This window comes from Monodon monoceros, unplaced genomic scaffold, assembly GCF_005190385.1.
Source record: "Monodon monoceros isolate NGI ecotype Baffin Bay Population unplaced genomic scaffold, NGI_Narwhal_1 Super_Scaffold_19, whole genome shotgun sequence".
In the NCBI taxonomy this organism is placed as follows: Eukaryota; Metazoa; Chordata; class Mammalia; order Artiodactyla; family Monodontidae; genus Monodon; species Monodon monoceros.
In genome coordinates this window covers 256,596-274,941 of record NW_021703775.1, presented here as the reverse complement: position 1 = coordinate 274,941, position 18,346 = coordinate 256,596, and the positions used below count along the sequence as shown (strand labels likewise).

The window sequence follows — 18,346 nt, the reverse complement described above, 5'->3', positions numbered from 1 at the left end:
GCGGGGGCACCATGGTGGGCGGAGGGCGCCCTGCGGACCCCAGGAGGTGGGGGAGCGCGGGGCCCAGGGCCAAGGCGGGAGAGGGGAGGGCCGGGCGGTGGGGTGGAAGCCGGGCGCACGGGTCCCCGGAGGGCCCTGGGCGGCGGGGGTGAGGCGCGCAGGGCTAGGCAGGGGTGTGGAGCCTGCAGTTGGGTTGACCCGAGTCACCCCGTGGGAGGGAAGTTGGAAGCGCAGAACTTTGAGGTCACAGCCAGCCTAGAGGCTGGTAGAGGCCGGCCCGGGAGGCCGGGGCCCGCACGCGGACCGGCTCGGGGGGGCCGTGCCCGCTCTGCAGAATCGGCGGAGGACAAAGCCCCCCTGAAGGTCCGGAGTGTGGGCCACACGGGCTGGAGCTGGGGCGGCACCTCGGTGCCTCTCCGCTCACCCTCCGTGTGTGCCCGCGGCCTCTGTGTCGGGGCCGCTGGGTGGGGGGCAGGCCCGAGTGGAAATTCGGCGTCCCCTGCACGGGGCGGCGTGGAGGGGCGCGGGAGGGCATGGCGGCGCGGGGCCCGCAGGCGTGGAGGGTGGGTCCGGCCCTTCTGCTTGCATTTACCCCCCGCTGGCCTCCATCTGTGGCTGTGAGAGAGTGGCTCTCGAGCGTGGCCCTTTGGGGGGAGGATGTGAAAGGATGGGGGCGGTGCGCTCCCCGAGCCCACACTCCCGGGCGGCAGGAGATCCCCCGACCCCTCTCACCTTGATGGGTGTCCCAGCTTCTCCAGGGTCACCGGTGAAACACGCCCATTGCGAAAACAAAGGCTTCTAGTTGTGACGGACTGAAAGTTCACGTAGGACGAGGAAGCTCCTTTCTTTTGGGAAATTTAACCTCAGGGGCGGGGCGGGGTTCAGATGGACACTCAGCCAGGAGCTCTGGGTGGGCCCGTCCTGAGCACCCACCTCCCAGTATGACAACCAGAAATGTCTCCAGGTGTTGCCAGATGGGGGGCGGTGTGTGTGGGGGGACCGAATGTCCTGATGGAGCACCGCCGGCAGGGCTCGCCGCCCTCTGGCCGTGGAGTCGCGTGGCTCTGTTTCTCTCCTGGCCATCGCTCTCCCTGAGCTCGCCCGTCGTGCCCCCAGCACAGAGTTGGCTGTGGCTTTTCCCGCTTGGTTTCTTCCAGGAAAGCCATCTGTTGCTGCTGTGGCCCTGGCTGGTGGTGGCCGAGTGTCCCTCTGCTGCACGTCCTCTCTCCACTGCCGTCTGGGTGTTGCGGAGGCATGGGCGCAGAGGCCGGCCTGAGTGCTGTCGTGTCTCCTCAGAGAGCCTCTTGTATGCAGTGGCTTCGGGCTTCGGGCCTCTGTGTAGGTGGATTCAAGCACCAGAGGGATCCCTGGCCGGGCAGCCCTGGGGAGGAAACATGGCCTCTGTTGGGGAGCCGTTGGGTGTGGACACAGGGACGAGGTGAGGCTCCGTGTGCTTTTCCTGGCGGGCAGCTTACCTTTGACAAGGCTGCTCAGCTGAGCGGAACTTGGCTGCTGCAGAGAAGGGGGAGAGAAACCCAGACCCCTTGTTGCTGAAGAGCAGGGAGCCCAGGGCTCTGCTTGTGGCCGGATGGCAGGTCAGACAGGTGGGTGGGTTGGCTGACCTTTGACAGGAGGGTGGGAGCATCCCATGACCTGAAGAGGATCCTTGTCTCAGGCTCTTGAAATTGTACTTGTGGACGAGGCTGTCGTGGCCTTAGGAAGCTGGGAGCCATGGCGGGTGGGGGGCAGGGGTCCGTGATGGCTGGAACCCCTCGTTAGAGCTCCCAGCCCTGGGGGTCCCTTGTGGACCTCGAGCCTGGGCCCCTGGCTGTGAGGCAGTGACATGGGAGGGTGCAGTACGGTCCTGCAAGTCTGTCTCCTCAGCTCGAAAAGCCCCTGGATGCACGTTCTGAGTTGCCGTGGAGGTTCAGGGAAGGGACACTGTGGCATGGTAGTTGTCGGAAATCTGGCGGATAGAAATAGCACCCAGGGTATGACAGGTCAGCACGGAGTAGTGAGTAAAACTTTCTGGAGCCAGAGCCCGGGCGGGGGGATTCCGTCTCCTTCCGGCGAGGGGTCCCGTCTCTCTCTGCGCCTAGAATGAAGGTCTCCCAGCACCCTCCTCAGCGTCCTTCCAATGCGGAGCGTGGCAGCCCGCGTGGAGGCCTGCGGCCCGTCGCGGGACCCTCTGCAGACCCCCTGTCCCACAGGGCCTGGCCCCGTGTTCCTGGAGTGGGGGGCTGCTCCCTTGAGGTATCTCCCCAACCTGGGCTTTCAGACTTGGGGGCCCCTCAGACCAGGTGCCAGACGGGCCGGGTGGGCAGCTACTGAGTAACCGCTGTGTTCTGCTTCCAGAGCCTTCCCCAGCCGTCCCCCAGCAAAGCCCTGCACAGCTGCGAGGGAAAGGAGCCCGGGGACCTCAGGCTCAGCGAGGGGGACGTCATGGTCTTGCAGCACCGGGTGGACGAGCGCTGGTACCACGGCCTCCTGCCCGCCAGCCACGTCCAGGGTGTGCGGCCCCTGCCCCAGGCCCCGCCCCAGGGCAAAGCACTCTATGATTTCGAGATGAAGGACAGAGACCAGGACAAGGACTGTCTGACCTTCGGCAAGGTAAGGTGGGTTCCAGCGCCGCTCTTCCGCCGCAGCCCCCGCAGGGAGCCTGGGCGTAGCGCGGGGCCCTCCCTGTGCCTCCCCACGGGGAGAGCAGTGGTTTCTCCTTCCTGAGGGTCTGCCGGGTGGAAGGAGAGGGCACCCAGCCCCACAGGCGTCTGCAGGTAACGGGAGCGGGGCCCTCGTTACCTGAGTCACTGTGTGTCCAGGGCTTATGGGCCCTGGGAGGGGGCTTGCTGGGGAGACTGTGGCAGAGACCCCTGCGGGTCCTGGGAGTGGGAGCCGGGCCCAGAGGCCAGCCCGTCACACCCTCTTGGAGAGCACAGGAGGTGGATGCGTGTGCCTGGGCCACTTGAGGTGGCCAGTGAGGCCACGGGACCCGCTTAGTGACAAACCAGTAGTGTTTCCCGTGCGCTCATCCCGGGGTGCGGGTGAGATGTGGAGGGGCCTGGTTTCTGTCCTGCCGGCCTCGGGGGTGCAGTGTGGAGAGGACAGAGGTGGCGGCCTCAGGCCTCGTGAATGTGCCTCCTTCCTGGCTTCCTCACCTGCTCCCACCCCAGGGCTGGGAGGGCAGGGGCGCCTGGAACTCTGGAACACCCGCTTCTCCCCGATGGCAGTAATGAGTTACCTCATCGATTGATTAATTACCTTCATGACTGCCCGCCAGGGTCCCCGGGGAGAGGTGGGAGCCTGTCTTCCCGATGTTGAAGCTGTTGTAGGAAGGGGGACCCCTTCCAGGGCCCAAGAGTGGGCTCCTGTCTAACACTCGGAAATGAACTGTCCGAGGAGACGCATGTGCTGATGGAGCAGGAGACTTCACGGGGAAGGGGCGCCCGGGAGGAGGGCAGCAGGTGAGGGACCCAGGAGGACTGCCCCGCCACGCGGCTTGCGGTCTCAGGTTCCTTGGTGATTGGGTTTGTTCCCGGGTTGTCTTTGGCGGGTCATCTTTCTCGGCCTGTATTTGGTCTGCGTCAGGGCCCTTCCTGGTGGCACACACATCTCTCAGCCAAGATGGATTCCAGCATGAGGGTTTCTGGGAGGTTGGCAGAGCTTATTCTGGGCTGGCGGCGCCTCCCTCCTTCGATCCCTCCCAGATCCTTCCAGCCGGTGGTAGCGTGTTAGTTCCGAGTTCCCGTCATCATCTCCTGTTGTGAGAGAACTCACGCAAGTGGTTATTACTGTTCCTGGCCAGCACGGTGGCTTTGGTCGGCGGCTCCCTAGCAGAGCACAGCGCTAAGAGGCTGCGTCGCTCGCCCGAGGCTGGCACGGGCCTGGCCCTCCTCTGTCCTCGTGTCCTGTGTCTCTGTCAGTCTCTTTCCACACGCGGTTGTCAACACAGAACTGGGTTCCAGCTCAGATCCTGACCTTGGAGTGCACGTCCAGCTCCCTGTGATTCTGTCCTCTGCTCAGAGCGGAGCTTGGCTGTGGCGCCGAGCTGTCCACAGGGCTGTGAGCACCGTGCGCTCCATTTTGAGCACAGTTGGCCTGTTCTGCGCAGGCTGCCGCAGCTGCTATTTATGTCTCGTTCCATTGTTCAGCCTGACGACGAATCATCTGTTTTCATTCAGGGCTTCAACTCTTCCCTCTTCCTTCCATCAAGGCGTTCTGATGCTAATTCCAGTTGTCACCTGGCCCTGCAGGTTCCCTGGACGCAGGCTCAGGCCTCCCCCTCCCTCGCTCCCTCTCCTCCTGAGTGAGGCTGGAACGCAGCCTGCAGAGTGCGAGGCCAGGCGGACAGAGCCCCTCGTGGTCGCCCCTCTGCCCAGCCCACCCTGAGGGAGACCCTGGGCCCTGGTGCCCTGTGCCGTCACTCAAGATCGAGAGCAGGGACCCAGCCACCCCTCAGGGTCGATCGAGGCCTTGTAAGGAGACAGACCCGTTAGGGGCTGACAGGGACAGGGACAGACACAGGGCCCTGCTCACAGCCTTGGTGGTGGGAGGCTCACCCAGCGGACACATGCAGGGCCGGAGCAGCCAGTGTCTCCTGGTGAAGGCCTCCCGCTCCGTGCGCGAGCCTCTGCTGGGACTCTCAACCCCAGGGCGAAGACCAGAGCCCACTGGACAGGGGACAGAGGGGCACCTGCCTGCTCATCCCACTGGGAGCTGTGCTGTATCCGGGGAGCCTGACTTCGGGTGGGAGAGGCAGGAATGGCAAGTCCAGGGGACAGTTCCTGAGAGTGACGGGCTGTGCGAGTCACCCAGGAGGTGTGCGGGATATCTGGTCAGGAGGTGGTCAGTGTTTGGTATTTCAGAAGAAACGTTAAAGCCACCCTCGTGGGAGAAGTGAGAACTCGGGATGGCTCCCTGAGACTCGTCCTGTGGCGGGCGCTGCTGCCACTTTGCATCCCGGGGCGGGGGTGGGGATGGGCAGGTCCCGGCGCCCTGGGCTGTGCGGACAGCGCTGTCGAGGTGGGCGGTCCTCAGGGCTCCCCGGGCCTGACCTTTGAGCCCATTTTGGGGAGCGGAGGTGTGGGAGCTGCTGGGCCACGCATCCCTCGGGCTGCTCTTCCAGGGCTTGCTTTCTGTCTGTGGATTAACCTGCAGGGCTGGAGGCCCCTGGGTGTGATTCCGGTGAAGACCGTGCTTTGAACCCCCACTGTGTTCACACAAGCGTTCCGCCAGCGCCCGCCCCCCGCCTTAGGTTAGGGGGCCCCCCCCCCCCCCCCCCCCGCCTTAGGTTAGGGCTCAGCCCCGTCGCCCGAGCACCTCTTCTTTCTCACCTCTCCCCTCGAGACGCCTCCAGCCTCCGCATCCCCACACGGCAGCTGAGGGATTCCCTCCACCTGCCTGGAATGCTGGTTCTCACAGCCTCGGTTTCGTCACCTGAAGTGACCACATGGTCCGGGCCAGCGTGGTTTTTTTTTTTTTTTTTTTTCCCAGCGTGGTTTTGCCTCCCGGGAATGTTTTGTTGTTTGGATATGTTCCCTTCTGGACTCAGCAAGGGAAGCAGCAGTGTCTAAAGTCCACGGATGGTGCTAACTACCTTTAAAAAACTTCACTGTGATGGGATTGATGAGGTTTAAAAAGGCTTGAAGCATGTGCATCAAAGCAAGATTTTTACCTTGCTGTCAGCTTTTGAACAGTCCTGTTAAAATTGCATTAATTAAAGTCATTCTAAAACCAAAGTCTTTGTTTAATTGAAGAAGAGAATGAATAATTATTTCTTGTAAAGCAGCTATAAAAAGCACAATTTATAACTTCTTAGCAGTCCCACTCCAAAAACCTGGGCATGTGCGGATAAAAAGACAAAGGAGACAGTGCAGTGTCCCTGCTCTGTCAGCCGGTGGCTCCCAGCTGTCCCCCGAGGCCCGCGTGCGCAGTGCCTTCCACGTGACGGGGAGGGGCTGCGGTCAGGGGCTGCTGGGTGCAGGGACCTTGCACTTGGGATCCCCTGTGTGGCCTCAGCCCTGTGGCCTTAGGAGCCCACGTGTGTCTCATCTCAGAGCCATCTGCGCCTGCCCTGCAGCAGAGGCTGGAGACCCGCCATCACTACGCCGGCTCCTCGGAGAGGACACAGGCCCCGTGGGCACGCGACAGCCCCCTGCTCGTCCTCATCTCACACCCTCCCACCCGCCCAGCCCTGCACGGCCAGAGGGGTGCTTTGAGTTGGCAAAGCCCTTTTAAAACACCACCAGCTGTCCTAACTTGGGCAGACTTCCCTCCTGCTGGTGTCACCACAAGACCCTTCCACGTGATCCTCTTAACACCTCTGAGTGTTTAATCGTCCGTCCCTGACGTGGGGATTCTCTCCTTTGTGAATGAACCTAGCATTAATCCCAAACTATGTTCTTCTGATTGGAGGACAGACGTAGGTGGTTAGAAATCAAATGTATTTGAGGTTTGGACTCTAGAGTGAGACGGGTTCAGATTGTGACACTTTCACTTTTATACGGTGATTTGGGGACATCAACTTCACCTCTGAGTCTCTTTTTTGATGATAAAATGGAGTTGATAGGATTCAATGAACGAAGGCATTTAGGGAACCAACCTCAAAATAGGCACTCAACCATTTCTGGCTTCCACCCTCGCTGGCTTCCTGCTCTGTCAGACGCGCGTCACTTTTTGTGTTGGCCCGGGACGCTCGTGGCGGGGGAGATGGGCCTCCTGCACAAACCCCCGCTGCCTGGAGCTGAGACTCTGCGGACGGGCGCCTGTACCTGTATTGTCCCAGTGGCTGCGTCTTGGAGAGGGTTGCCCAGCGGTGTGGAACCCCTGAGCCCTTCTGTCAAGGCCGCCGTGCCCATCGTGGGCAGCCCAGACCCACTGCATGTCCTCTGTCCTGAGGGGCAGTTGGGATGCTCTCCGGGCTGGAAGACTCGGGGACCTAGTGACCAAAGCGGGTGAGCCTGAGGGAGCAGGCAGTGCTGCATTCTGCTCGGGCTGGGCGGCTCCGGGACCCGCCCTACAGCTGGGCAGCAGCCTGCGGGCTCCTCCATGGAGGCGGCTTTCCTAAGGGGACCAACCCCCCAGAGGCTCAGAGCAGGTTGGGCTCTGAAGACTGTCCCTTCTCTGGGCATCAGGCGGGGTTGGAGGAGCCCTCCCAGCCCCCAGCAGCGTCTGGAGCTAAGCTGCGGTGCACAAGCCAGGAAAGAGGGCACAGCCCAGCAGCCAGTCCCTTCAGAGCCTCCCCTGGGACCCCGGAGCCATCGGGGGGGGGGGGGTCTTGTGCTGTGTCTGTAGCAGAAGGTGCAGGGAGTTTGTGAGCTCTTTCCTTTGGGATTTTCCCTTTTCCCTGGGACCAGAGTGACTGGCGCTCTGTCTGCGGCTGACAGTGAGGGACTGTCAGGGACGGGGCAGCGCGAGGTGGCCGCGGCCGTGGCCCGGCTGAGCGGGCGTCCGCACTGAGCGGACAGGCCGCATGGCCACGCTTCAGAAGGGCCATCCTGGTGTCTGCCCCTCGGTGCCTCTTGGAAACCACTTGGTTGCAGTAAGAGGAGCGGGGCACAGGGAGGCCCCCGGGAGGGCGGGCAGCCGGCCCGTGTCCAGGTCCCGTGCGTGTGATCTGCCCCACGGCGCGTTTAGGAAACTGTCAGGCCCCAGAGGCTGCTTCACTCAGAGCTGCTGCGGGAACTCTCCAGGTACTTCGGGCCGGGCCTTCGGAGTGTGAGATGCACCTTTGACGTGGTGTCGAGGACCGTGCACTCCGCCAGCCACGCTCTGCGGACTTCTGGGGGGAAAGAGACTCCAGCCCCCTGGCAGGTCAGGGAGGGAAAGCCTCAGGCCTCGGCTTCCTAACAGCCCCATCTGTTTGCAGCTCGGCTTTCCCCCCGGTAGGAATCACATACGAACACCGGGGAGTTCGGTGAGTTAATCAGAAATGCAGTTAAGGCCCCTTTAGGTGGTGCCCGACTCCTTTGCAAGTGCGTTGCCCACTGAGCCTGGGAGGGAAGGCGGTCCACTCCTCCCATAACCACGCTGTGTTCAGGGTCGCACAGGACCACCCCAAGGCCACCCACTTCCAAGGGAGCTCTGCTGCTGGGCCCTGGCCTTTGGTGTCCCTCAGAGCTTGGAAACGGGGGGATGGGGAGGCGGCACAGGGAAGGCCCCCATCTGCGAGAGGAGCGCTTGCAGAGGAGACTGTAGGTGAAGTTCTCGTGCATCTGAAAGTGAAATGATGTCGTGGGAGCAGCTTTTGTCCAGAAAATCCTTAATGCTGCCAGATTGGCCCAGATCTTGTCTGCCCCGCCACCATCCCTCGGAGCGTTGTGGTGTCCGGAAGAGGCCCTTTGCTCCTCTGCGCCGGGCAGTGCTGGGGACCCAGGGCACAGGCCAGCCTGCCCACTGTCCGTCCACAGCCTCGCTGGCCCTCAGCCAGGCCCCGTCACACTCCACGTCTCTGGCTGCTTCCCTCCTGAAACAGGAGAGTTGAGCACGAGGCAGAGACGGCACGGTACGGCGGCAGATCCTGCAACGCCAACTCCGTGGCCCGGCCTGGAAGGGTGTGCGGACCTGGACGGCGACGGCCCAGCGCAGAGCTCCCCGCTCGTCCATCCGTGCGGCTCGGGCCCGCCCTGTCGCATGCAGTTAGGGTTTGGGGCGGGCGTGTTTCTCCGCATTCCCAAGAGGCCACAGAGCAGGTGCCTCCCTTGTCCTTGTCCTTGTGAAAGCACCGGCCCCGGGGTTGTGAAATAGGACTGCACGTCCGAGGCCTGACGGGGATCCAGGCATCGCTCTCCCAGTCACGCGTGGACAGCGGGAGAAGGCATTGACTGCAGGGCCGCGGCATTTGGTGCTGGCGGCTCTGCGGTGCTGCCCGGCGCTCAGCGCTCCCCCCCACCCCCCAACCCCGAGCTTGTGTCCCTGGTGAGAGCTGGGTTAGCGGCAGAGCAGAGGGCGGGAACCCGTCCTCCGCGACCTCGGGAAGTTAGTCACTTGCTGGTGTTCAGGGTGTGGCTGCCCGCTGCACAGCCCGGCCTCCCCCCAAGCTGCGTGAGCTGGAGAGGAGCGTCTGGTCCTGCTGCGTCCTCGGGTCCTGGCCCGGATTTGCGTCTGCTCGTGTCGCGGCCTCGCCGGAGCAGTTTGACGTGACTGGGTTCGGGAGCCACGTGCTGCACTTGCCTGCGAGTGGGTGCTGAGCTTCCCGTGGTGAGGGGTGCTTTTCTCCTGGTGCCGGACACCTAGGCGATGCCCGGGGGATGCTGCTGAGCTGGGGGAGGCCTAGCTCGGCCCCTCGTGGCCCTCGGGTGACGACAAGCTCCCTGGCCTAAGAGGCGGGGCTCCTTTGGGGGCAGCTGTCCCTTACTTGGAGCTGTGTCTGCTTCTCAGTCGCCGGAACCTCCTGGGTGGCCCGCAGTGAGCTGGGATCCTCAGTGCAGTGGTGAAGGCGCGGCCCCTCCTGGCCTCCTCGGCCGCAGGCTTGGTGCCCACTTCTCTGGCGTGCTGTGCTTCACACTCTTCACCTCGTGTCGGCTTCCTCAGGATGTGACGTCCCTTTAGAGGTGCATCAGGGCCACAGGCAGGATTCAGGGCGTGCCATGGCTTGTCCACACCGGAAATACTGTGACCTTAAAACAAGCTTTTTATCTAAGTATAGTGTAATGTACCGACAAGTGTATTAATCAAAATTATGCAGCTTGGTGGTTGGAAAGAATATGTCCTATAATCACTACCCAGTAGGGAAATGGTGGGGTGCCAGCACCCCAGCTTCCCTCTGTCTTCTAACACCGTAGATGAGCATGTCTGTCTTGAACTTCCAATAAACAGATGGTGCAGAACCTACTCACGTGTCCAACTTTGTTTCCTCTCAGTGTTACGTGTGTGAACTGCACCTATATTTTGTGAGTGCTATAGTCTGTTCACGTTCATCAGTCTGAGGTACTTTTAGCTATTTTTTTAAAATAGACTTCGTTTGTAGAGCAGTTTGGGGTTCATGCCTGAATTGAGCAGAAGGTACAAGATTTCCCGATACTTGTGCCCCCCCGCACATGCACAGCCGCCCTGTTATCCACACACCCCCCTCCAGATGGGACATTTGTTACAACTGGTGAACCCACATTGACACTTTGCATTCCCCAAAGCACATAGTTTACATTACTGTTCACCCTTGGGGTTACGTATCCTATGGGTTTGGGCAAATGTGTAATGACACGTATGCACGTGTGTAGTATACAGAGCAGTTTCACCGCCCTAAAATCCTTTGTGCTCCACCTGTTCCGCCCTCCCTCCCCCCAACTCCTGGCAGCCACTGTTCCTTTTACTGTCTCCACAGTTTTGCCTTTTCCAGAATGTCATATAGTTGGAATCGCACAATCTATATAGCCTTTTCAGACTGGCTTCTTTCACTTAGTCATATGCATTTAAGGTTCCTCCCTGGCTTTTCATGGCTTGATAGCTCATTTCTTTTTAGCACCGAATAATATTCCATTGTCTGGATAGACCACAGTTTATCTACCCGTTAACCTACTAAAGGACATCTCGTTGCTTCCAAATTTAGTTGCTGTGAACATCCATGTGCAGGTTTTTTGTGTGGATGTAAGTTTTTAACTCCATCGGGTAAATGCCAAGGAGTGTGATTGCTGGATTGTATGGTAAGAGTGTGTTTAGTTTTGTAAGAAACCACCGAACTGTCTTCCAGAGTGGCTGCGCTATTCTGCATTCCCACCAGCGGTGATGAGGGTTCCTGTTGCTTCACATCCTCACCAGCGTTTGGTGCTGTCATTGTTCTGCGTTTTGACCGTCCTAATAGAATGTAGTGTTATCTCATTGTTGTTTTAATTTGCATCTCCCTGATGACATACGATGTGGAGCATCATTTCATGTGCTTACTGCCATCTCTATGTCTTCTTTAGTGAGGTGTATGTTAAGGGATTTGGCCCATTTTTAAATCGAGTTGTTTGTTTTCTTACTGTTGAGTTTTACGAGGTCTTTGTATGTTTTGAATAATAGTCCTCTATCACACGTGTCTTTTGCAGATATTTTCACGAGTCTGTGGCTTGTCCTTTTATTCTCTTGACAGCGTCTTCCACAGAGCAGAAATTTTCAATTTTAATGAAGTCCAGCTTATCAATTCTTTCTTTCATGGACCAGTCTTTGATGTTGTATCCAAAAGTAATCACCAAACCCAAGGTCATCTAGATTTTCTCCTGTGCTATCTTCTAAGAGTTGTATAGTTTTGCATTTTACATTTAGATCTGTGATTCCTGTTGACTTAACTTTTGTGAAGGGTATAAAGTGTGTCTCGATTCATTTCTTTTTACAGGTGGGTGTCCAGCTGTTCTGGCACCATTTGTTGACGAGACTGTCTTTGCTCCATTGTCGTGCTTTTCCTCCTTCATCAGAGATCAGTTGACTACGTTTATGTGGGTCTATTTCTGGGCTCTCTATTATGTTCCATTGATCTGTTTTTATATCCTATCACCAATCCCACACTGTCCTCAGTACTGTAGCTTTATAATAAGTCTTGAAGTCGGATAGCGTCAGTCTCTATTCTTTTCTGTCAGTGTTGAGTTGGCTATTCTGGGTCTTTTGCGTCTCCATATAAAGTTTAGAATCAGTTTGTCAACATCCACAAAAAAGCTTGCTGAGATTTTTATCGGGATTGCATTGAATCCAGAAGTTGAGAGGAACATCGTGACAGTATCGGGTCTCGCTATCCATGTACGTAGGACATCTCTCCACTGGGTTCGTCTTTGACGTTCTTCACCAGAGTTTTGTAATATTCCTCATGTAGCTCTTGTACTTATTTTGTTAGATGTATACCTAAGTGTTTCATTTCTTTTACATGCTAATGTAAACAATATTATATTTTTTAATGTCAAATTCCACTTGTTCATTGCTAGTACGTAGAAAAACATTTAACTTTGATATATTAATCTTATATTCTGAAACCTTGCTATAATTGCTCATTGGTTGTAGTTTTTTGTTGATTCTTTCAGATTTTCTACATAGACAATCATGTAATCTGCAAACAAAGACAGTTCTGTTTCTTTCTTCCCAATCTGTATACCTTTTGTTTCCCTTTGTTGTTTTAATTGCATTTGCTAGGACTTTGACTATGACATTGAAAGGCTGTGGTTAGAGGGGACATCCTTGCTTGTTCCTGATCTTAGGAAAAGCTTCACGTTTCTCACCATTAAGTATGATGTTTAGCTGAAGGGTTTTGTGAACGTTCTTTTCAAGTGGAGGAAGCGTCACTCTGTTTCTAGCTTACTGAGAGGTTTTTTTTTTAATCATGAACTGTTTGATTTTGTCAGATGCTTTCTCTGCATCTATTAATGTGAGGATGTGATTTTTCTTCTTTAGCCTGTTGATGGTGATGGATTACAGTAATTGATTGATTTTTGAATGTTAAACCAGCCTTGCATATCTGGGATAAATCCTAGTTGGTCATGCTATATAGTTCTTTTTATACTTTGTTGGATTCAACTTGCTAATATTTTATTGAGGATTTTTGCAGCTATGTTCATGGGAGACATTTTAGTTTTCTTTGCCTACTGTGTCTTTGTCTAGTTTGTATTAGTATAATTCTGGCCTCACAGAATGAGATAGAAAGTAGCCCTCCTGCTTCTGTCTTCTGAAAGAAATTGTTAGAGAATTTGGCATAATTTCTTCCTTAAATATTGGTAGAATTCAGAACCCATCTGGGTCTGGTGCTTTCTGTTTTGGAAGTTTATTAATTATTGATTCAATTTCTTTAACAGATACAGGCCTACTCGGATTGTCTGTTTCTTGTGAGAGTTTTGGCAGATTGCGTCTTTAAAGAAATTGGTCCATTTTGTTTATTAAATTTGTGGGCATAGAATTGTTCATAATATTTCTTTATTATCCTTTTAATGCCCATGAGATCTGTGGTAATGTCCCCTCTTTCATTACTAATATTAGTAATTTGTGTTGCGTCTCTTTTTTTCTTGGTTATCCTGGTTAGAAGCTAATTGAGTTTACTGATCTTTTGAAATAAGCAGCTCTTTGTTGATTATTTTCTGTTGATTTCATGTTTTCAACTTCATTGATTTCTGCTCTAATTTTTATTTCTTCTTTTCTTCCGCTTACTTTGGATTTAACTTGCTCTTCTCTTTTAGTTTCCTGTGGTGGAAGCTTGGTTTATTGATTTTAGATCTTTCTTCTTTCCTGATATATGCATTCAGTGTTATAAATTTACCTTTAAGCACTGCTTTCACTGCAGCCCATAAATTTTGACAAATTGTATTTTTATTTTCATTTGTTTGAAAACATTTTAAGATTTCTCTTGATGTTTCTTCTTTGAACCAAATGTTATTAGAATTGTGTTAATTCCAAGTATTTTGGAATTTTCCAATTATCTTTCTGATATTGATTTCTAGTTTAATTCCATTGTGGTCTGAGAGCAGACATTGTATGGTTTCTGTTCTTTTGGCATTGTTAAGGTGTGTTTTATGGCCCGAAATGTGATCTATCTTGGTGAATGTTTCATGTGACCTCAAAGAAAATGTGTATTTTGCCATTGCTGGATGAAGTAGTCTATAGATGTCAATTATATCCAGTTGATTGATGGTGGTGTTGAGTTCAGCTTGGTCCTTACTGATTTTCTGCCTGCTGGGTCATTCATTTCTGATAGTGGGGCATTGAAGTCTCCAGTCTGTAACAGTGGATTCACCTGTTTCTCCTTGTAGCGCTATCAGTTTTTGCTTCTCGTGTTTTGACACTCTGTTGTTAGGTGCATGCATGTTAAGGATTGTTATCTTCCTGGAGAATTGACACCTTTATCATTATGTAATGCCCCTTTTTATCCCTGATAACTTTCCTTGCTTTGAAGTTTGCTTTTCCTGAAATTAGTATAGCTACCCCTGCTTTCTTTTGATTAGTGTTAGCGTGGTATATCTTTCCTTATATATATATATCTTTATATTTAAAATGGGTTTCCGGTACATAACATACAGTAGGGTCTTGTTTTTTTGATCCACCCTGACCATCTCTGTCTTTCAATTTGTACATTTAGACTATTGCTATTCAAAGTGATTATTGATATTGTTGAATTAATATTTACCACATTTCTTTGATTTTTGTTCCTGTTTTTGGTTTCCATCCTTTTTTTGCCTTTTGCAGTTTTAACTAAGCAATTTAAATGATTTCATTTTCTCTCTTGTCTTAGCATATCGGTTGTACCTTTAAAAAATTTTTTTGTGTGGTTGCCCTAGAGATTGCAATATGCATTTACAACTAATCCAGGTCCACATTCAGATAAAACTACTGTTTCACAGGTAGTGCAGTTACCTTATAATCACAAAATAATCCTAATTCCTTCCTCCTGTCCTTTTTGTCATTGCTGTTATTCATTTAACTTATATATAAACATACATAAGTGTATATATTTATATATATGATATACATATATATGGTATGTACATAAGCATATGTAATTAGATACATTGTTGCTATTATTATTTTGAACAAACTGTTTTTTAAATTTTTCCTTTACTTATTCCTTCTCCAACGTTCTTTGTTTATGTAGAATCAAGGTTTTGACCTATGTAACTTTTCTTCTCTCTAAAGAACTTCTTTTAACATTTCTTGCAAGGCAGGTCTCCTGGCAACAAATTCCCTCAATTTTTGTTTGTCTCAGAAAGTCTTTATTTCTTTCTCACTATTGAAGAGTTATTTTTCAGGGTAGAGAATTCTCAGTCATTATTGTGTCAAATATTTCTTTTGTTCCTTTTTTTCTTTCTTCTCCTTCCTATATTCCTGTTACTTGTATATTACACCTCTTGTAGTTATCTTGCAGTTTTTGGATATTCTCTTCTGTTTTGGGTTTTTGTTTATTTTCTTTTTCAGTCTTTGTTCTCTTTGCTTTGCGGTTTTGGAAGTTTCTGTTGAGACATCCTTAAACTCAGAGATTCTTTCTTCAGCTGTTAAATCTACTAATAAGCTTATAATAAAAGGAATTCTTTATTTCTGTTACAGTGTTTTGATCTCCAGCATTTCTTCTTGGTTCTTTCTTGGACTTACCATCTCTCAGTTTGCATTGCCTACCTGTTCTTGCATGCTGTCTACTTAAATGTATTAGAGCCCTTAGCATAGTTGTTTTAAATTCCCTGTTTGATAATTCCAACATTCCTGCCATATCTGAGTCTGGTTCTGATGCTTGCTCTGTCTCTTCAGACTGTTTTTTGCCTTTTAGGATGTCTAGTAATTTTTTTTTCCTTTTTGATATTTGGACATAAAATGTACCAGGTAAAAGGTACTGCTGTAAATAGGCCTTTAGTGACGTAGAGGGGAAATGTTCTGTAGCCTCTCATCCTGTTATTAGAGCCCCGTCGTGTAAGGAGTTGTACCTACAGGCTGTGAGCTCTACCTGTGCATCTCCACTTTCCCCTCCTCCTTAGGGAGGACAGGCTGGCTGGAGTGGGCTGCAGTTGGTTATGGTATTGGTTGATGTACCATACTTTATCTAACCAACCCTGTCTGGCTGTGCAGTTGTCTCTAGTTTTTCTCTAGTTGAAGAAACACTGTAATGAACATACTCGGAGCTGAATCTTCTTGCATGTCTGTGATCTTCTTGAAAGAGTCTCTAGAAGTGTTTTTGTCAGATTAGTGGATATGCAGCTTCTTGTGTTTGATAGGACTTGCCACACCACCGCCATAAATGTATATCCCCACCAGAAATGATAAAGTGCTTGTAGCCATCGTGCTGAACACGCTGAGCGGGCTTGTGTTCATCCCTGCTAATCTGATAAGACACCAAAGACCAACGAAGGGAGAAGGAATTTTCCTGTCTAAAATTGTACTTTTTTTGAATATTAGTCAGGTGTCACATTTTTAAATGTATTTAACAGCAGTTTGCTTTTCTTCCTTTTTTGTGAGTTGCCTGATTTTTGCCCCTGGCCTGTTTTTCTTTTAAAGTATGTGTCTCTCTTTCCTGCTGTGTCTCTTACGTCCTTATGTAGCAAGGATATTAGGTCTTAGTCTCCAGTTTGTCCTGCAAGTATTTTTCTAGATTATTTCCCTTTTTGTTTTCTTGCTGTTCTTAACGTAGAGAATTTCATTTTTCTGTAACCAAACCTTTGTTATTTACTTCTTAAGACCATTCCCCACCTCAAGATTAAACATCTATTCACATTTTCTTCTAGGTTATTCAAGGTTTTTTTCTAACATTTAAATCTTTAATACTTAGGGAATTAATTTCGGCGTATACAGTGAATTAGAGAATTAACTTTGTTTTTTTAATGATTAGCCAGTTTTAATCACATTTTCTAACTGGTTATTGCTGGTAGATGGGAAACCCAATGATTTTCATGTATTTATTTTAAAATTATCAGCCTTTCTCAAATTCTTACTTAATCTAATTTTTAACTAGTACTCTGTTTTTCTAGGTAGAAAATCATATGATTTTTCTTCCCAATATTTATACTTCCTATTTTTTTCCTTTTATTTCTATGGCTCTAATATCTAGACCAGTCTCAAATAACTGTGTAGATATTATGGTATTTTATTTTTTACCAAAATTAATCTGGTATTTTTTCTTTTTAATTTTTAATTTTACAAAATTAAATGTCTTCTTTTATTTTGCTCTTGCAAAAGCTCTGGCTTGTAGGAAGCCTTCAGTTACCTTTTCCTTTGCACCGTTGGCGAGGTCTTGGGGGCCACCCTTTGGCTGAGTCTGAGTGGAGTTTATTACGGGTACAGGGCTCTCCTGGTCATGAACTCTATGTGAGATAAGCAAGGTGCCCTCTCTGCTCATCCCTTCTCAAGCCAGTCGGCCACTTTGGCCCTAATGCTTATCAGGAAAGCCCGCCGCCTTGATGGCCGAGCACTGACTACAAGGAAACCCTTGTTGGTGTCACCCGGCCATGGAGAACCAGCCACCCCGAAACGTGGGAAAGCCTGAGATTCCCTCAGTGTCTGTTGCGTTTTCTGGACTGTATCAATTGGGAAAAGAAATATTTTGAAGTCACACAGCCCTTGTTATTTGGTACTTGTTTAAGCTGGGAAATTGGGGTTAGGACCTGGAGAAGGAGGGGTGCGGTTGCCCCTGCGCTGTCCCCTAAACCCCTAGGAGAGGGGAGGTTTGGAAGGGAGCATGGGGACCTGCCAGTACAGACTCCTGGTCTTGCCTTTCCCGCCCCATGTCCTCTGGGAGTCACGTCCAGCACCCATCACCTCGTCCCACCTCGCCCCAGATAAACTCCCCAAACTGTGCGGCCCCTCCGTTCACAGGGAAGCAGCTTCTCTGGTGATGTCAGAAAGTCCATCAGGACGCTCCAGATGGAGTGTCCCTCTGACCCCAGGGGCCCACACCCCACATCACTGCTTCACACGAAGGGGTCGAAGGCCCCTTGGTAAGTCAGGCGGTGCTTTCAGACCCAGCCGGGCCCACAAGGCTGCTCTGGCTGTCAGCTCCTGAGTGCCAGGCAGGCCTCCGGTGTCCACGCAGGCCCCGGGGGACAAAGGCAGGCGGTTTGGATGTGGAGGGCGGTTGGGCAGACGGCCCGTGGACAGTCCCACTGCACCCCGTGTGGCACCAGCACAGCCCCCCAACGCTTGCTGCTGCCTGGTCGTCCCCTCGCTCCTCGTCCTGTCCCCCGCCCTTGTCGTCTGTCCCCGCGGCTCGTGGCGCCTCCCCCACCGCACGCCTGTGTCCCTGCTTCACGCCCCTCCTTCCTCCTGCGTCTGCCCGCCTTCTGCCTCTGTCCTTGCTACTGCCTGGCACGACAAGGATTTAACAGGGTTATTCAGAGCTTCCACGACTCTAAATAAATGGAGTTGGATTGGGTCATCTTTTGTGCTTTGGTGGAGGCAGGAACATAGAAAGTTTTATACTTAGTTGAATTTATATTTGTTGAAAACCATTTTATTTATAAGCAGATATTAGGAACATGAATTTTAAAGTGCTCACTAGATTGTAAATTGCCACACACTTCCACTGGAGGCTCTTTGCTGCTAAAATCAACATGGGAGAGGAAGAGAGATCCTGGGTGAAGACGTGGGAGGGACGGTTTTCACGCCGATCTCAGAATGAGTCATCGCGTAGAGTCTTTCCTTAGCGGCAGTGACACTAACCGGTCTCTTGGTTCTGTTTTTGTATCCGTTTTGTGCGTGTCCCTGTGCTTTGCCTACACGGGGTGATTCCAGGATGAAGTCCTGACTGTAATCAGAAGAGTGGACGACAACTGGGCGGAGGGAATGCTGGGAGACAAGACCGGGATCTTCCCCCTGCTGTACGTGGAGGTGAGGCCCGCTCCCACGCTCACCCCTCCTGCACCGGGAGGTGAGGCCGCGCTCCCAGACCCACCCCTCCTGCACAGGGAGGTGAGGCCGCGCTCCC

General features: G+C 52.1%; 1 protein-coding gene across 1 annotated transcript in view; it reads left to right on the top strand.

Moving 5' to 3' along the window:
- Positions 1 to 18,346, top strand: part of SH3RF3 (SH3 domain containing ring finger 3) — a 200,977-nt gene that overhangs the window by 95,603 nt on the left and 87,028 nt on the right. Inside the window, exons 4-5 of the mRNA XM_029231433.1 lie at positions 2,379 to 2,610; positions 18,154 to 18,249. Of these exons, the coding sequence (XP_029087266.1) occupies positions 2,379 to 2,610; positions 18,154 to 18,249 (328 nt within the window). The remainder of the gene's footprint in view (positions 1 to 2,378; positions 2,611 to 18,153; positions 18,250 to 18,346) is intronic.